An 18,920-nucleotide genomic window follows, 5' to 3' on the forward strand; every position below is an offset into this window, starting at 1 on the left:
TGGGCCAAACTCCAAAATTTGTTATCTGATGCCAGAGAACAAATTATGACATGTCAAAATGGAGCATTTGATTTGCCTCTTTTGAAATAATCTTTTAAAAATAGGGAGATTGGAGGTATGGTCCATAAGTGAAGATGATAAATACTTGTTTTTTTATTATTTTATTTTTATTTGAGACTAGCACACCCTTCCTTTTTTGTCATACCTCACCTTTCTCAGTAATGTTTTACTAAAGAGGGAAAAGGTATTGGACTGTAGTCTGTTCAAGTTTGATGTGCACTGTGCTTAATGAAAATCTTAATGAGAAGGTTCTAAAATGTGCTTAGTTTATATTTTCATCCAATTTTTGGTCCAAAAATATATTGGCTGTATGCAGTTATTTTCTCATTTAATGCAGTTTGAGCTAATTGTTTAGCTCTATTTGAGTTTCACAAGGAGACTTTTTTTAACGTCTTTTCTTCAAAGCTTTTTCTTTTTTTCTTTAAAGCATAAGAAATATGTAAGTACAAAAACCTGTCTTTGAGGCCATGTGTATATATGCATAAATCTAAAGATAAAGTTTGATCACACTTAATATTTGTCCTCTAGCTGTAACTCAGGCTTGTTTTTACTGTGCTGTTCCTAGACTCGTGTTCTCTTCGTGTGTGTGTTCCCTCGTGTCTTACGTGACCCGTGCCGTGATGGTCGTGTTTGGGGAAGGAAGAGGGACCTTGAGCAACTCGCTCTCCCCCCATTTTGGGGCAGGTTGTTCCCGCGTACTGCCGCTCCCGGCGTGCAGTGCGCGCCCGCTATTGCGGAGGGAATAAGACTACATCTCCCAGGGTGCAACGCGCCCCGTGCAGCCCGCGGTGGCGGCGGGGGGGCCCGGTGCTTGCTGGGAGTTGTGGTCCCCCAAGGCCGCGCGGCGGCTCCCTTTGCCCCCGCGGCGGCACCTCCTCCCCGCGCAGCCACGCCCTTCCTGCCGCTGCTCAAGATGGCGGCTGAGGTGGACTTCGGCGACCGCGAGCTCTTCGAGCAGCTCGAGGACGAGGATGCGCCGCCGCCCTCACACATCCGCTTCGACGAGGAGGAAGAGGAGGGAGCCGAGGGCGCGCTGGCGGAGCTGCGCGAGCGGCTGCGGGACTGTGAAGAGACGGTGCGGCGGCTCCGCGCGGAGAATATCCTGACGGGAGCGATGGGGCCTGCAGGGAGGGAACCGCGGGGCGGGGGCGCCGCGGCCGCCGGTTCCCTTCCGGGGTAACCGGGGCCGCTGCTCACCGGGGTCCTGTGCCCCGAGGGGCTGCGGCTCCTCCCGGCGAGGCTGCGGGGACAGGGCCCTGCGAAGGGCCTTGCTGATAGCCGGGCTCGGCGGAGGGAGGCCTGCGGGAAGCTTCTGTTTCCGTCGCTTAGGAGGAAGTTTTTCTCCTGAAGTTTTGCTAGTGTTGGATTTTTCCTCTGTTGGCAAAGGGATCGTTGGGTTCTCGAAGGTTGGGCTAAATAGTTGTATAAATGCACAGTGATAGCTGTCTGGTTTCTTGCCTCCTTTGTGATAAGTATTTAAAATGTAAAATATTATTAGTCCTGAGATTCAGCCATAGTGTATCAGGGCTGGTCTTTTTTTTTTTTTTTTTTTTTGCTATTTTCTTATATTTGCTTTTTATTGCATTTCTTCATCAAAGAAGTGTTTCTGAGCATTTCTTCATGCAGTGGAATTGAAAAGCCTGAAGACTTTCTATGCTGTTCTGTGGAATTCTTGTTAAGCGTGCTTTTTGTGTGTGCGTGTTAACTGTGAAACTGAGAGGTGTAAATGTGCACATTCTGAAGAAAGCTATGTTCCTTAACAAGAACTTAACATCAAGAACTTAAAAGGAAGCTGAATATTCTCACTCGTCCTAGGTATGTTAGTGCTGGATTAAAAGAATTTTGTCTGATTTATGTATACTTAAAATAGAACTTCTCTGGAAAAGAGATAATAGTAACCTGAGCTCACTGTCTTTTGCAGTATCCCCATGTAGAAAGGTTTGTGTCTGTGCTGCTTCCCCTAAAGAGAAAAACTTTACAGAACTTGCATTGGTCAAATTTTCCTGTTTGTGCTCCCTGGAACAGAGCTGCTTGGTTGGGACAAAATTGATAGGGACGATTTACAGTGAAGCTAATATGGTAACTGTTGTCTGCATCTCTGTTTTTCTAGTGGAATTTCAGTGGACAGCTCTAAATATGATGGGCCTCTGCTGCAGATTTTATTTATGAACAATGTCATTTCAAAGTAAGTACTTTATCTTGCCAAGCAAAAGCAATCCTGACAAGAAGTCAGACTGATTTTTGTCACTGGTTGTTTGGATATGTTAGGATTTATTTGAAGTACATGTGCAGTATTTAGTATCACAAACTTGTTAAACTTTAATTGTGTGTATTTAATTCAGCAAAATCTAGCATCTTCGACTCCATTTCTGTAATCCATTTTTCCTCAAATGTACTTAGGCTAATTAAACTGCCTACAGTATGAGTTCATCATTAGTTCAAATTCGGTTTTGTGTGTGTATTTCTTTTAAGAACACGTAAATTCATTCTCACAGTTCTTCATTGCCATGAATGGACTGTTGGGACCAAAAGTTGTGAAATACTGTAAAATTCCAAGAGGTAGAAGTAGCAGGAAGATTTCTCAGTGCTAACATTTTTAAGCCTCCCCATCTGTCCCAGCACTCCTTTTTTTTCTAACAGTCAGCTTTCAGCTGAAATATTCGTAGATCAGAACACTAAGTTCAAGATAATGAAAAAAATTTCGCTCAAGTTGTGTAGATTTCTTAATTGCTGTATATTTCTTCACTCTATTACAGGCAATATCATCAAGAAATTGAAGATTTTGTTTTTAATTTAGTTCAGAAATATGAAGAGCAGCAGAGATCTGTGCCAGAAAAAAGCCACTTCAATCTTAAGCCACAGGTACTTTAAAGCTGAAGTTGTATTGCTACTTTGTGGTGTGGATACTGGAATACTAACAATGCTAAGTAGCTGTCTTCCAACTTATTTGCAAATTATCTAACTCTATCAAAAAAAGGTTGTAAAATTATTTCTTTCAAAAGTAGAGAAGGACAAGGATAATTAAGACATCCTTTCTGCCCTTATAAATGCTTCTTTAAAATTGTTCCTATTGAATTGTGTGTAAAAGCAAACTAAATGAACTCGGCTAAAGCTAGTGTATGTTTGGTTATGGAAAAGCAGAAGCCATACAACATATTCCGTGACTCTTAACGCCCTTCAGTAATTTAGGAGTTGTGGGACTTTCCTTCTTATAGTCGTTTTCTTTAATTATTTGAATTTTTGCTTTTCATGCCAGCCCTCCAGTGTAATTTTGGAAGAGGATTTTAAAGCAGCAAGCTCAAATTCTGTTAAAAAAATGAAGGAAGCCTTCAGTGTAAGTTTTAACCATATATTCTTCAATGGTAGGTCTAACTCTCTGTTCTATTTAGTCAATATAGAGTGCTATTAAAGTGAGATCTCATTATTAAATTTAATTTACCAATGCAGTAACAATTCAGTTCAGTATGTGTTGGCTACATCATTAGAGGAATACTAATTTGCATAGAAATGGACTATATCATTTGAAAATTCTTGTAGACTGGATGAAAAAATCTGGAAATGTATCAAACATCGTAAATTTCTAAAAATATTACCAGATAATCTGACTTAAATACTGACAATTTTCTGACAATTTTCTGACTTTTTTTCTACAGGTTGTAGGAAGTGTTCTGTATTTTACCAATTTTTGTCTTGATAAACTGGGACAGCCTATATTAAATGAAAATCCACAACTGACAGAAGGATGGGAAATACCTAAGTATCCTGTTTGCTAAAACAAGTTCTTTTTTCTTTCTATTGACTCCAGAGATTGCTAGTGGGTAGGGTTGAATTCAGATTCTATTCAATAAACTTATATTTTTATCTCAAACATAACAGATATTGTAGATTTTAAAAGATAAGGAATAATTAATATGACACTTTTATTACTGGCTCACTGATTTTTAGAAGACTGTTGTGCTTGGGAAGGATAAATATTGCATCCCTGTAAATTGATCTTTTGAATTTTGGAACTATTTAGGTCAGTCTGTGATTTTTAGTAACAGCTCATTCCAGATTTGCCTTTATAAAATCTGATGCTTAAGAGAAGAAATTGGCTTGGTAAACTGAAATACGCTCTGAGGTGATTAAGCCAAATGTGGGAGCCAAGGGGAAAATCTCTTAACAAAACTTAATTGTGGAGTGTTCTTAATTTACATTTTCTTAATTTACCAAGTTGGTTCTTTGCTGTTTCTTAAAGCTGGTGTTTGAGAGGTGGGAGGTAGGAGTGAGGGAAGTGTTGGATGAATTTTTGTTTGTTTGTTTTTTAAGGAAAGGAAATTGCGCAGTTTTCTCAAGTAATCTTATATCCCAAATTTTCCAACATTATTTCTTCCTCAGAAAGAATCAGGAGAATAAACAATAACACATTTCAGTTCTTCACTAACTAGCAGTAGAGGTTAGTCCCTAGAGTTAAAAATGATTTGTATCTGAGGGAGGTCTCAATCTATGGCTAACCTGGGTTTTATTGTGCCTGCCTTTGTCTGTGCATGCACTGTACCATAATTTTACATTCCAAAAGAGGTCTGTTTTAATGCATTTAGTAAATAAATGGTATTTGTACTCTAACTTAAATATCAAGGAATTAGATGCCATAAGGGTGGGGGAACCTTTTGGCATGGATAAACTTTCAGATCTATCATGTTAGCGCTATAATTATTTTTCAGATGTCCTTATTGCACCTTTCGTTAGGGAACATTGAGCATAGAATAGCTTTTAATAATGAATTAATTAGTGACTCAGGGACCGTGGTTGAAGGACTGCACTCATGGCGTCAGTTTGACCAGTGTATGACAAATGCTTTTCTTTTGAAAATCAATGGTTAGGTTCTGGACACTGCTTTTGAACTTTGCTGAGCCTCTGAGCCTTTTCTGTGAGGGTTCACTTGGGACCCTCCTGTCTTTTGTAGTTTCCTAGCTGAGCGGGAAGAACAATGGACAAAGTATAGTTAAAAAGCAAAAACAAGAAACATGTTATGCCCTAGACTTATCTCCTTCGAGAATTGAATTATATTGTAAAAATTCTGCCAGAAAATATTACTAAATTTTGAGATTTGTAACATTCATAAGATTGATAGGAAATGTATCACAACTATAAATGTGGCAAGTGGAAAGAAGGAACAAAACTGGTTATTGGATAGAAATGGGGTAGAAGGCAACTACACAAACCTATCTTAGCAAAGAGTTTATAGTGGATTGTACTTCTCAAATATAGACTTTATACTGAGGACTCATCTGTAACATAGTAGAGTCAATGTTCTAAGCACTACTAGTTTTTATTGATATTTTAAATGAGATTGAAATTTTGCTTGATCCGATAGCAGTTCCTTATTGAAATCTAAAGATACCAGCAAGTTTTCAGCCAGATTCTCTCCCTAGATGGACAAGAAATACAAGTAAAACCAAAAAGGTTTGTATTTTTCTTGAATATAAAGCCGAAAAGTTCAGATGTACACTGTGATTATTCCCTAGTATACTAAACCCTTGAATATACTTGAGAAATGAGTTCAGATTACCTAAACCAGTGCTGAACTACAGATTTTTATGATCCCTTACATTTCTCTAGAAAGGGCCTCAAACTAGCCATTTCTGAATTTGTTTATGCTCTGGTCTTCTGTTGTGTGTCTTTTTAATGATTGGTTTGTCATCCATGCACTGGCATTCTTTGTGTTTTGTAGAACAACTGTCTGACCTATTTTCTAGACTCTTAAGACAAATTTGGACTTAGGTTTATGTCTTTTATGAGAGGAAAAATAAAGTTAATAGAATTTCCCAGTAATAGCTTGTGTTGTCTTCATAGCACCAGAAGTCATTGATTTCAGATGCAGTGGAAGACGACACAAACCTTTACTGGGAAATTCAGAGTCATGTTGAGTTGAGTGTCTGTTTTGATAGAAATTACTACACTTTGAAGTAAAATCAGGTTTAACATGTTAATAAAATAGTAATAAAATACTTCAAGAATTTTTTTTTGTAAAATTTTGCAAGAGTGGGATTTCTACCTGTGTCAAACATGCTTATTACCATGGCATCCATTTACAAGGAAAATTAAACTCAAAGCCAACTGCAATTCCTTTTGTAGTTAGAGTAACTTGATGTGCAGTTTCACAATACCTGTAATTTCTTCAGTCTGTGGATGTGAATCTTAAAATTCATACTCTCCTATTTGTTTCTCTTGGTAACTAATTCTAAGTTTTGTGAAAACAATCAAACCTCTGATGATACACGCTTGAGAGAGATATTACCGCGTTAAAGATGTACTAAGATGAAAGTTTTTTTTTTTTTTTAATCCGTACTCTGGAGTTAAAAGTATTGTTTAACATCTCTTTCCTACCTACATAGTGTAAACTTTATGATACAGATTTTATTTGCTTTTTTCTGTAAGGATTTTTTTATATGTATAATCAAAAGCAGAAATCCTTCAGTGAATACTCTGCCCCATTATTTGATATAATTTCTTATATCAATTACACCCTTCAGTAATTGAGGAGTTGTGGAACTTCCCTTCTTACAGTTTTACACCACATCAGTGGTGGCTTTTTCACCAGTAGGACAATCCAAGTGTAGGATCAAGCTGCTCAAAGAGCTTTTGCAGTCTCTGTCCTTAGACATTTTTATGGCCCAACTGGATAAAGCCCTGAGCAGCCTAATCTGCTTTCATAGCTGACCCTGCTTTGATTAGGAGGTTGGATTAGAGACATCTTGAGATCTAACCTGAATTATTCTGTAACTGTTGTTATTCCTTCTCTTAAAGGAATAACTTCTACTCTACAGGCTATAAAAACTCCATTTCTGTCTGGAAGTACTGCTTTACCTCTATAATTATAATATTCTTCTTTCTTTTCTTCCTCTCCACATGCAGTCATACATGCTTTTATTTTTTACAGGTCTGTGGACATTTTCTTTTCCACATTCTGCTGTCGTACTTAAGAGCAAGAAATAAAATTTTCCTATTCCTTTTTCAAGATTTATATTAAATAGTTAATTGTGGAAAAGCAGGAAACAGCATGTGAAATCAGCAAGCAATGTTCAACATAGTTTCTTTTGAAGTTTTAAGACTAAAAATCCAAGTAATTGCATATGACACTGCAAACTGATTTTCAAACTTAATAATTTCTTGGGTGTTTCTTAAACAGGCCAAAACCTCATTGTTTTAATTGTGGTTCTGAAGAGCATCAAATGAAAGACTGTCCAAAGGTAAACTCTACATCAGAATTCAAAAGACTGCTCCTCTCCAAAAATGTTTCAGTGCAACTGCAACGCTAAATAAATAACAATAAGATGCAGTGGTCACCATATACTAGTGATAATAATAGTTATTAGAATAATAGTTATTAGTGTCTGTTGATTAAGTTATGTTTCTCCATAAAACTTGTATTCATTAACATACTAAATCAGCATGTAAATAAGTTTCATAGCATAGTGATTTGAATATACCCTTTGCTTATGTAGGAACATTTTTCAGTTTGAACAATCTTTCTTCCTGTTTTAGAGGTCTGCTAGTTCAAATGCAAATGCTTTTTTTTTCTTTTTTTTTCCCTTTTTTAAATTTCTGTTTAACTTTCACTATAACTGTAATTATAAGATGTGTGATTAAAAGATTGAAGAAGCCTGGGGTAAAGGATTCCATATTTGTGTTGGGTGAAGGCTTGCATAAGTTGTAAGTTGCCTGAATTTAAGCTTTCCAACTGCATTATCTTTCAGCCACGAAATGCTGCTCGCATAAGTGAGAAGAGAAAGGAGTATTTGGAAGCCTGTGGCGAAGCAAGCAACCAGAATTATCAGCAGCGTTATCATGCAGAAGAAGTAGAAGAGAGATTTGGAAAATTTAAACCAGGAGTAATTAGGTATCTCTTATTCTTTCTGTTAACTATGCACTGTTTTTCTGGAAAAACTTTTCTACCTTTGGAATGTCAAATTTTGCTTTACAGAGTTCTACAAGTCAATCTGCTAATCCTCACTATGGGTATATTATGTGCAAATTTGTTTGCTGAAGAAAGTTTCGGTTTAATAAATTCCTCAGATATTTTTCAAACCTAAACTCTCATCCTAACTTAATGGTCCACTCTCTTCCCATGAAAGTTTCTACCGTTGTAGAGAGGTGGATTTTATGCTTGTTGCTGCTGCAACTCTTTTTCCCAGGGAGAATTATAAATATTTCAGGCTTTTGCTAATTAAAGATGAGTGCAGAATTCTAAAAATTTTAGTTTTTGAGTCTTTCACTCTTGGTTTGTGTTCAAATTATATATTTTAAATCATCATATAGTTGTGGCAGTCTAAACAAATCATCAATAAATTTAAGATATTTAAGCGTTTTAAAATTATTGTGCTTGTTGGGTATGCTGAAGTGTTAAAAGCTTTCTTTAATATAAGTTCTTTTTCTGACTTTAGTTATTTTTGTGATTGACAGGATAAAGTTTCTAATGGCCAAAGTCTTCTGTTGAGCTTCTAAAACTATTTTTACTTGGTAGTTTAAAATTCAACAAAATATTCATAGCTTCCTTCCTCTGAAATTCAGTTATGGACTTATTGGAGTGCTTGTTGTTTTCTGTTTTCTTAACGTAGTGGAGAGCTTCAGGATGCACTTGGTGTCACAGATAAGAGTCTTCCTCCATTTATATATCGCATGCGTCAGCTAGGTTATCCTCCAGGTTGGCTCAAAGAGGCTGAAATGGAGCACTCAGGTCTTGCACTTTATGATGGAAGAGGTAAGAATTGTTCAGTGAAATGCAGCTCTCACTGTGCTGGCTCTTTACTTCATTGCATTCCGTTTAGAAGACAGTAACACACCCAATTTGTACACTTCCGTATTCACAGAAGACAGAGAATGTTTTATATCTTTTATTTTTGTCTACAGTCGCATAAAAATACTCTCTTTTATCTATCCATTCTGTGACAAAAACATCTCCTATAATACAGATTTTCAGGGTTGAAGAGACTTTGTCCATATGCTTTTGTTCTTTTATCAACAAGTGATAACAGAACATGGAGTTCTTCTGGGTGGAACTGTAAGACTTTCAAATAATCTCCTGACAAATTTCCTAATATTCCTTTTTATAACGAGTTTACAGCTTTTTTCATTTTGGTTCATGAAAGAAACCATAAAGTTTCTAAAGCTCAGTAATTATTCCTGTATAATAAGATGCCAAGATCAAACTAGGCAACGTGAACAGCAGTGAGCATATTTCTTGAAACCTAATTCGCTGTGGAATGGTTTTTGTTAAAGCTGTGGATTTTAACAGTAGCGTCCTTAATTAGCATGTGTAATAATTATATTTTGTTATAGATGACGGTGAAACAGAAGATGAAGGATCCCATCAACCCAAACGTGTCACTTACGATGTCTCTAAGTTGATAAACTATCCAGGGTTTAATATGTCCACTCCAAGTGGGATCCCAGATGTAAGTGACCATCCTCTGTTTTCCAAACAGTGTCCAGAGTAATAGCCAAGTATAGTATTGCATTCTGTGACTGACTTTTTTCTTCAGATAAGGAGTCTTTTATGACCTTTGCTGCCAAACTTTACATTCAAGAGAAGTGTAACATACTGCTAGTAACAAACTTCTTCATTGATAATACCTGTGCATTTAATAATAACTTGTATGGGTTTTTTTGCATCTTTCCATTTGCCAATGGCAAAAAGGCTAATGGAGACTAATGGCCTACAAATGTGATTTTTTTTTTTAAGACTTAAGTTCTATTCTTAGAGCCTTGTCACAGTTTTCACTAAAAAAAAAAAAAAGATATTGTTCAAAGTATGACTTCTTCTCTGAAGTTTATTTCAGAGGGAGGTCTGTATTTGTTTTACAAGTGTTGAAGACCAGTAGCTACAAAAGGGTTACTGTGGCATTGTTTAAAAATGACTATTTTTGTTACTGTTAGCCAGTTGTGATGCATTGCATCAGTTATTTTTGTTTGTGTGTTGAAATGGAGCACTTTGGTTTGCCAAAAGTTCATATTTAAGATCTGTTTACTCCCATGAAATGAAACTTTCAATAAGAACTGTGATCTATTTTGGCTTGTTATCTTTTAGTGTTTCTCTTATGTTTTATGTTCTCTTTATGTCATTTTTTTAGCCACACATATGCAACATTAGCCTTTTTTCTCTCTCTCTTTTTTGTACACTCTCTAGGAATGGCAGATATTTGGTTCCATACCCATGCAGCCATCTCAACAGAAGGATGTTTTTGCAAACTACCTTTCAAATTTTCATGCGGTGAATATGTCTCAATACTATTTGCACACACATACACACACAAAAGTTGTCTAAGGAAGTCTTTTAGTTAGTATTGACAGTGATGAACTCTTGTTTTTATCTTAATTTTTGTGCAAGGGAGTAGACTTTATCGTGGACACTGTAAAACTGATGCTTTCACTAGTTTTATAGTAAATTCCCTTAACATGATAGTGGTTTTGTATTCTAGTTAACTAGCGAAGTGGCCTATCTCCTAACAAGAAATTTAATGTTCAGAAGAAATTCCATCATTGCAAATCATGATTATGCAATATTTTCTCAATAGTTGTAAATATAGAGAGCTTTCAACTTTTGCTGACTAAAAGCAGTCTGCAAAGTTCTAGACTTCCATAATAAATTAAAAGATTATTTGCCATAGGCGTGATTAACAGTAATCTTATACTGACTTGAGTAAACATGTGGTTACCGAGTCCTCTAGTATTCCCAGGTCTTCTCTACTGTGACTCTAGCCTAGTTTTGTTAAATATTTCTAATTAAGAATGCAGGATGTATGTTCTATATTCAGTGTTATGGTGGAGAGCTGCAGGGAATTAAATGACAAATTCGAAGCCTGCTGTGAAGGAATCTGCAATACTTGTGTTGGTCTCACAAGATCTAGGTGTCCAGGTGGAAACTCGATCTTAATCCTGTGTTAGGCATGCAGAGAATCTGTTTCTTTGCTATTTAAACAAAATTGCAGTTCTATGCAGTTGCATTGAATCTCTCAGTGTTTACAAACGGGGTCACCAAGTGATTGCTCAATTCTGAAAATGCTTTAAAGATATTTCTGTAGTAGAAAATGTTACCTGTATGATTAAATCCTAATTTCTTTTGTCTTTTGGGGTAATTTCAGCCAAGTACAAAGTCAAGCAATAAAAGGGCTGCAACACAATCAAGCTCACATCCTTCAAAGCGACCAAAAGAAGACAGTTCAGAGCTACCAGCAGCTAACATGGACCTAGACCCTGGTATAGTTAGTCTGCCTCTTTTTGTGTGGAAGGAGTATGTTAGATATGTTCAAGATGTTTTGTTTTTGTTTTTTTGAGTGATCATCATCATCGAAATCCTAAAATAGTTTCAGCAGATGTTAAAACCTTCAAAAGGCTTGCTCTATATCAGTTAAATACCAAGACTGAGAAAAATCTCCTAGTGATCGTAACATTGGTACTCTTAATCTTGCCCTGCACGGATTTCAGATTGTAATACATGCCTTTTCATCTTTTCTAGATTTGGAAGTGTCACAAAGGTCTCAAACCCGTAACAGTTTTCAGTTCCAGCCTCCGTTGCCACCTGGACCTCCAGCGAGTTCAGCTCCTCCTCCTTTACCACGAGGGACACCTCCACTTACTCCACCACACTCTACACGACCTCAGCCTCTGACCCCCACCCCTCCTCCTCTTCCTAAGAGTACTCCACCACTGACTCCTTCCAGTGTTACTTCTCAGCCAAAAATAGTGGACTCAACCATGGACGAGGATACTCTGACTTTAGAAGAGCTGGAGGAACAGCAGCGATTAATTTGGGCAGCGCTAGAGCAGGCAGAAAGCACAAACAGTGACTCCGATATTCCTGTTGATACACCTTTAACTGGAAACTCTGTTACATCATCACCATCCAGGAATGAAGTAGAACTTGTTGCAGAAGTAAGATCATCTGACAAGGTGGTTACAGTAGAAACTGAGTTTTCTGACATTAGTTCACAGGTACCAGAAAATGAACATTCTAAAACTAGTCCTAATCCAGGGGATAGTTCACTTATTTTAGAGGAGAATCCTGATAATGCAGATTCCAAAAGCATGCTGGATGACATCACCCCTGCTCCCAAAGTTGAGGTTAGCAGTGGAGGAAGTACAGGTGTTAATCAAGTGGTCACAAGCACTGAATCATCTGCTAAAAACTCCAGTTCCATTCCTGACATGAGCAAGTTTGCTGCAGGAATAACACCATTTGAATTTGAAAATATGGCAGAATCAACAGGTGTTTATCTTCGCATACGAAGTGTTTTAAAAAATTCCCCTAGAAACCAGCAAAAGAAAAAGCCCTAATCTTAACTGATCTTCCTTTCTTCTGTTATGTCCAAGTCTCTGTGCCCTTCTCTCTCCTCTTCCAATTTTACAGAGTTTTAGATAATCTTCATCCTTTTATGGCAAGGAGAAACTCTGGAAGAATACAGCTGTGCCCCTGGTCTTCCTTGGATCTGCAGTCATTGCAGGACTTCCATGTTGATCAGGACCAACGCTGCCATTAAATATACAGGAATTTTCCATATCCTTCCACTAAGAAATAACAGGACTATTGATTTATTAAGAACAATTTACTTGCCAGTACACAAAACTTGAAGTTGTGATTTGGTGTTCATTACTTTATATTGTCCTTGAGTTTCAGGTGAATTGCTGTTTTTTTTTTTTAATCTGTTCTTTGTACAATAACCTATACTTTATACGTTTTGCTAATTATCCTGTAGGTAAGTTTAATATATTCAGAATGGTTTTTTAAAAGGGTAAACATAAAGATTTCCCCCATCTAAATCCTGGCAATTGGATGGAAGTAATCAGGGACTACCAGCATTATCTTCACCGTTTCAAATATTTTTATAAATTATTTATGGATGTCAGTTTTCAGTACCACTATATCTTTTGTAACATCCTCCCTCATGTAAACTTGCTGTACATACCTGTTCATTTTTGTGTACAGAGGTTTAATAAATAAGGTTTTATAAGAAGTTTTTTTTTTTTTATTGGAGTCCTAAACTAACAAAATGTTGATTTTTGGAAAATAGCTGCTGAAGATACTAGAAAAAATAACTGATTAAAATGAGAATGAGCAGAGTTTAATATTTTAGAAAAGGTTGAAACTTGCAGTTTAAGTTTTTATAATCAAAAAGTTATTAAAATTATTTTAGCTACTTAAATAGAAAGCTGCTGTATCTTTCAGTTTTCATGAACTGAAGAATGCCATTTTCTCAAAGAACAAACTTGAAATTGTCAAAATTCTGCTAATTGTTTTAACTTTTTGTTCTCTTAATTCTTTCCCTGAAGGACCCCCTTGTGGAATGAGTGTACATTATGTGCATTGCCAGCAGAGGGAGTACTAGATTGCCTTAATACTATTTATTGGAGGCACTACATTGGAGCCGTTTGTCCTCTGTAAAGGCAGGAAAAAAGTGTTTCTAGACAAGTGAGATGTGCAGTGAAGCACTGTCAGGTATCTAAGAAAATATTTGTGAGGGGGATGTTCAAGGATAGTTTTGGTAACAAGAGATAATAAGAGACTGAACTTAGAAACCTCAACTTTGTAGGCACTTTAGCTATTTCCTTCATAATCTGTGACATTGGTATATTTTGCTTTGAACACTTAAGGTTTGGGGTTTTTTTTTTAGTAGTTAAAGCATTTATAGTTGTTCTAAACTTTTTGGGAAGGACCAAAATGATTCTTTTATATACGAACTGCTTTTTAAAAAACATTTTTTTTGCATTATTTACCACTTCAGTTAATCTGGTTCCACAGTAGTGATCAGGATACAGTGTTCGTCTTAGGTGCTAAAACAAACACCTCTTTTACTTCCTCCTTTTTAGGATAAATTTAGGGGCTTTATTTAATAGCAAGTAGCTTCCAGTTTTCTACCCACATGATAAGAAGAGAACTCCGTTGGGAAGCACATAAAGATCTTAGGCTTTCTCCATGCTTCTTCCCCTCAAGAAGTTAAAAGTTCTAATTACAGTTTACGTAACCCATTATTTGCTATTTGCTGCCTCATTCACGTGGATGATAATGTGAGGCAAGACACAAAGTAACAATTTAAAGTGTACACACCTTTTGGGTGTGTTGAGCTGATCATGTTTTAAACATGAAGTTCTTTCTCCACACCCAAGATCTTTTTTATAACTCTTATGACATGCCACTTCTTTAGTAGTACATATGGACTAAAAATTACAGGCCTACTTACATGCTTAGGCTTTGTTTACATCCCAAGATGAGGACTGTTTTTATATGTGCCTAGTACCCTCTAGCACTATACATTGCTCTGTATGTTCCCAAGAAATTCATAACAAATTACTTCCACTTAGCTGATAGAACAGATGAATCTTCCAACTCTCTACAAGTTCTCAGACTCGATGCTAACACAGCTATCAATTTATTCCTTCCAAGATTTGTTTTAAAGGTATTGGAATAAAGCGAAGCTATTTCGGCAACCCAGGTTTTAATCTAATGCTAAATTCTATTTTGAATATGCTTTGTTGATTTTATAAAGCTTTTTATTTCAAGTTCAGCAGCATTGCTCTAGACACTCTGTTGCCCACAAAATACTCTAGATGTGGATTTTTTTCATTTTTTGCGGGAAAAAAAGTACTGGTGTCAGAAGCAAATGTTATGTTGGGGTTCAGGGAGGGGACAGAAGAGTGTTTAAGTGAATGGCTCTTAAATTCATTGGAATTTTTGACCAGTTCAACTAAGAAATGTTTTTGTTCTCCATCTGTAATTTGGTGCAATTGGTTACCTGCAGCCCATACTGTCATACCTGCATAACACCCTCAAAACTCACACAATTTGGATAGTTTGGTTTAACAGTCTCGTTTTACAATGTATTGAAGGAATTTATGCTTTTGTAAATAATGAGTTGTCTGTGTGCTCAGAATTATTTTTATATTGCTTTTTTTCTCTCCTTTTTTTGCAAAACTGCTACATGGTTAGCAGATGGTGGCTGTCTCACTTGCAAGTATTTTGGGGATGTAATTTGATACTAGTACTCATTATTTTCGAATTAGATCAATATAATAAAAAAGTATAAGTCCCTATATAGTCAAAGTTTGTATAACTAGTTGGTTATGGATAGGCGAAAGCGAGCACTTAATTAGACCGCTATAAGAGGACTAAGAAAAGACCTAAGCACGAAGCTACTTTGGGAAAAGCATGGGATGTTAGGCCTGTTTGGGCCATCTGAGTGAGGGGTTTGGAGAATATCCTTCCATCCTGTCACAAGTTAGAGTATGAAGCATCTGTATCACACAGAGAGCAACTTTGCATTTTTTGTTTTGTTTCTTTGTATTCCATCAATCTAAAGGGCTTCTCTGCTGATAAAATCCAAACTCTTTTTCTACTGATCCGTATAAACCATATGTCAAAACAAAAACTTTTCCTGTATTAGCCTAAAAATTTCTTCCCCTGTGCAAAACATAGCTGGGAGCAGAATATTTTCATTTCCTACTTCTCTTAGGATGTTTGTACAATTCTTCAATTTCTTGAATCTTTCAAGTGCGACTAGTCATTATTATATATTGAAACTGCAATATCTGAGAAAACACGAATACCAAAGTGCTTCTGATACTTTAACTTGCATTCTCATGGTGATGGGTGTGGCATAATAGCCTAGATTAGAGCTCGTTACGGTGAGTAATAAAATTTGTAATGAGGTGGGTATAGTGTGAGCAGGCATCATTCAGATTTTCTCACAGATTTCTGCTAATATAATACTGGCATTCATTTGCAATATTTAGAACAGCAAAATCAAAGCTATTTAAAAATGCTTACATACTTCTACTAAAAATAATCCCTGAAAAAAATAGGGCATCAGTTTGGTAGCTCTCTCTAACCTAATTCACAATGATAGAAAAGAACAATAGCTGAGATTCTAGAAGAAATCTGAAAGACATGGTAAACGCTAAGAATTAATTTTACTGCAAACTGTGTCATGTAGGATAAGCATTTAGCTGAAGAAAAGAGGAACAAGCTAAAAATATAGTGAAAGGACTTCAAATGCATTGGTGCTTGCCATGGAACTCCCTAGTACCTTCATTTTGTAACAGAGACAGTAAAATTGTGGTAAGTAAATGCCATTGAAAATTGATGTTGATACTGTTGAGAATACAAGGTAGAGCTGATAGTCCTGCTGGTGTATTGGGGAATGGGGGGAATGACTCAGAGCAAGGATTAGTCTCTTGGTCCTTGGAGAAGCTTACAAACACGGTGGATTTCATAAGATGGTAATTAATGTAAAGCTAACTATTGGACATGTCCTAAACCTTAACTACATGCAACAGAGGTTTGATGTAAGATTTTATTCTGCAATTGATATTTGACTGTCATTCAATGACTAACTAATTTTTTCCTTTCTTTTGAAAGAAAAAAATGCTCCGTAGATGAGACAATTCAGCTTTTGTTGCATTTTATGTAGGTAGTGGAATGTTTATCCTTTTACTTGCACAGTAGGATAGATTCTTAATAGAACACAGTTTATCAGTTATGTTTAGCATAAAACAGTCAAAGTGAAGATTACGGTTTTTAAACTAAGTACCTTGTTTAATCAAGCATGCCAAAGGGATTCTCTGAATCTGTTCCTTTCACTGGTTTCATCCCTGATAGGTAGAACAAGTAATACATAACTGCATGAAAATTTGATTTATGTAGCACTCCAGCAAAAGAGCTGTGAAGGGCTTTTCTGTGACTGCTGATCTAGTGAAGGAAAGCAGTAAGTGCAAAAAAAAAATAGTAGTCCTTCAAGCTACTTAGCTATGAAAAGTGGCTTTCTTGCTATTCTCTCCTTGAAGACAATAGGTGAAATATGGCAGTTGAAATACTAGAAAGAATGGAGGCATTACTAAGTTGGGTACATAGTACTTAACACTAAAAAGGACTGTTTTCCATCTAGTGTAACCTATCAGTCTTGAGCTGTCAGTTTTGGTCATGAATTTAAAACAAAAAATACTAAGGTAAGTATGAGACTTCAAGAGACTAAATCCCCTTGCTATGAATATAGCTGTAAATATATGAACATATGAACAAGACACACCAATTAGGTTAAAGGGGGGAGAAATGCTATTGTGTTTTTGTGACGACTCAAATTACTACAGGAAATAATAGCACACATGTTCTGTACCAGAATTTGTGAAGCAATACTTCCTTGCTAAAAAGACAGTTGCTTTTTTTTCAGAAGCATGTGTGACCATCAATTCATTATATGGGTTACAATAAGTACATATTCAAGAGTGCATTCACATGGAAAATATATAAAAATATATATATTAAATACATACACATGCACATGTGCTCTAGATTTTTGTCCTTGCATGCATACAGCCCTTTGAATATAAAAATGAATCGCAGGAAAGTCAGGACATCCGTAAATGCAGTTCTTATAGAATAAAATTTTAGCCATTCTGAAGGCTTTAATACTTTTAGACACTTCACAAAGATGACAAAGGGCAGAAGCAAATTCAAGTAATGTTCCTGTATTATTGCAGAGAAGAATTTCTCTTTGATCTGAAGTAGTCCTTGTACTTATCACTGGCATGCCAGTAGCTGTCAACTACCTTTCCCTAGAGCATCCGCAGTGCTTGTTCTCATAGTCACAAAAAGGTCTAAACACATTAATTGCTCATGCAGCTCAGAAAAGAGAGGCACCAAAACTGGAATTAGATATGCTGTTCTTCCAGTCATATTTAGTCCTTTTTAGCACTATGATTTATAGCATTAGCACCTTTTTAATAATGATTGTGTAAAGCAGATGTGAGCAGTCTAGCTCACAAGCCAACGGCTATTTATGTAGGTGTTTTATAAAGCTAGAGCCTGAGTCTCTACTCTGATTAAAAATGTTTCTGTTTAAGCTAGTTTGCATAGGTAGGGGTTGCAGGGTCATGTTCTTGTCTAAAGCCCTCGCTTGCAGGTCCTGCTCTTACTTTCAAATGCAATCTAATGTTTAAATCCCAGGGCTTTTACCCAGCAGAACTTACCAAATTTTGCAGGGAGGCAGAATGGTGCCTGTGCAGGGATTTGAGAATCTGTTTCAGTTAACAGCTAATTGTCACAGGAAGAGCTTCTGTGTAACACTTAGGAAGTGAAATGCTAACGAGCATTGCTAAATGCTGATCTGTTTGAAGCCTTTTTGGGGGACTGCATCACACCACTTTGTGCTTATTAAACATGCTGGGTGACTGCCAAAGGACGGCGCCAACAGGGAACGCAAATTCCACTTGCTTTCTAGCAATGGAACCGCTTTCTCATCACTCTTTTGTTTAAAGAGCATCATGCATGAACCAAAGGCTGTACGAGGCTGCATTTGTGATTAATGTGGAGGTTCAGGCCACCCCTGGCTGCGTCTCTTGGGTATTTTTAAGGGATAGGAGTGAAGTGGAGGTCTGTGCAGCCATGAAGGCTGATCCCAAACTGTTGATGGCGCTGGAGCAGGTGCCATGGCTGTTCAAACTTGGAAAGGGGACGCACCCCCGCGTGTTCCTTGACGAGCTGAATGAAAACTGAACGATTCCGTAGTTTAGAGAAAGGGAAGACACAGGGGTGGGCACAGAGACAAAAGGAAAATGCAGAAAACCTGACACGAGAAGCTTCCCCAAAGGCGCTTCGCACTCCCCAGCCGCTCTCCTATCCCCTGCGAGGGGCTGCGGCGGCGCCGGCGGGCGGTGACCCCGCCCGGGAAGCGGTGGAAAAAAAAAAACCCAAAAAGGGCGAGGAAGGTTTCGAGCGAGGGGCTTTTTCCGCCCAAACCGCCGGATCTGCGGCCGCTCCGCCGCCCGCGGGCGAACAAAGGCGGGCGGGCAGCGGCGCGGCCGGCGCTGCTGCAGTCCCCGCCTCGCGGCGC

General features: G+C 37.3%; 1 protein-coding gene across 1 annotated transcript; it reads left to right on the forward strand.

The window, feature by feature from the left end:
• The first annotated feature begins 972 nt into the window (after positions 1–972).
• Positions 973–13,015, forward strand: ZCCHC8 (zinc finger CCHC-type containing 8). The gene is made up of 14 exons (XM_088525113.1): positions 973–1,157; positions 1,833–1,875; positions 2,171–2,245; positions 2,817–2,922; positions 3,317–3,394; positions 3,714–3,817; positions 5,440–5,505; positions 7,232–7,292; positions 7,800–7,942; positions 8,661–8,803; positions 9,382–9,497; positions 10,229–10,312; positions 11,184–11,298; positions 11,558–13,015. The coding sequence occupies exons 1-14, from the start codon at positions 974–976 to the stop codon at positions 12,373–12,375; spliced, it is 2,136 nt and encodes a 711-aa protein (XP_088381239.1). The 5' UTR covers position 973; the 3' UTR covers positions 12,376–13,015.
• The last annotated feature ends 5,905 nt before the right edge of the window (positions 13,016–18,920 follow it).

Source organism: Tinamus guttatus, unplaced genomic scaffold (assembly GCF_059628265.1).
Source record: "Tinamus guttatus ecotype Peru unplaced genomic scaffold, ASM5962826v1 Tinamus_guttatus_pri_ptg000223l, whole genome shotgun sequence".
Lineage (NCBI taxonomy): Eukaryota > Metazoa > Chordata > Aves > Tinamiformes > Tinamidae > Tinamus > Tinamus guttatus.

Bases quoted from the DNA above. Each gene is read 5' to 3' on its own strand.
- ZCCHC8 (XM_088525113.1), top strand. From the start codon at position 974: ATGGCGGCTGAGGTGGACTTCGGCGACCGCGAGCTCTTCGAGCAGCTC. The intron at 2,246-2,816 runs GTAAGTACTTTA...ACTCTATTACAG, and splicing joins ATGAACAATGTCATTTCAAA to GCAATATCATCAAGAAATTG. The intron at 9,498-10,228 runs GTAAGTGACCAT...TACACTCTCTAG, and splicing joins CTCCAAGTGGGATCCCAGAT to GAATGGCAGATATTTGGTTC.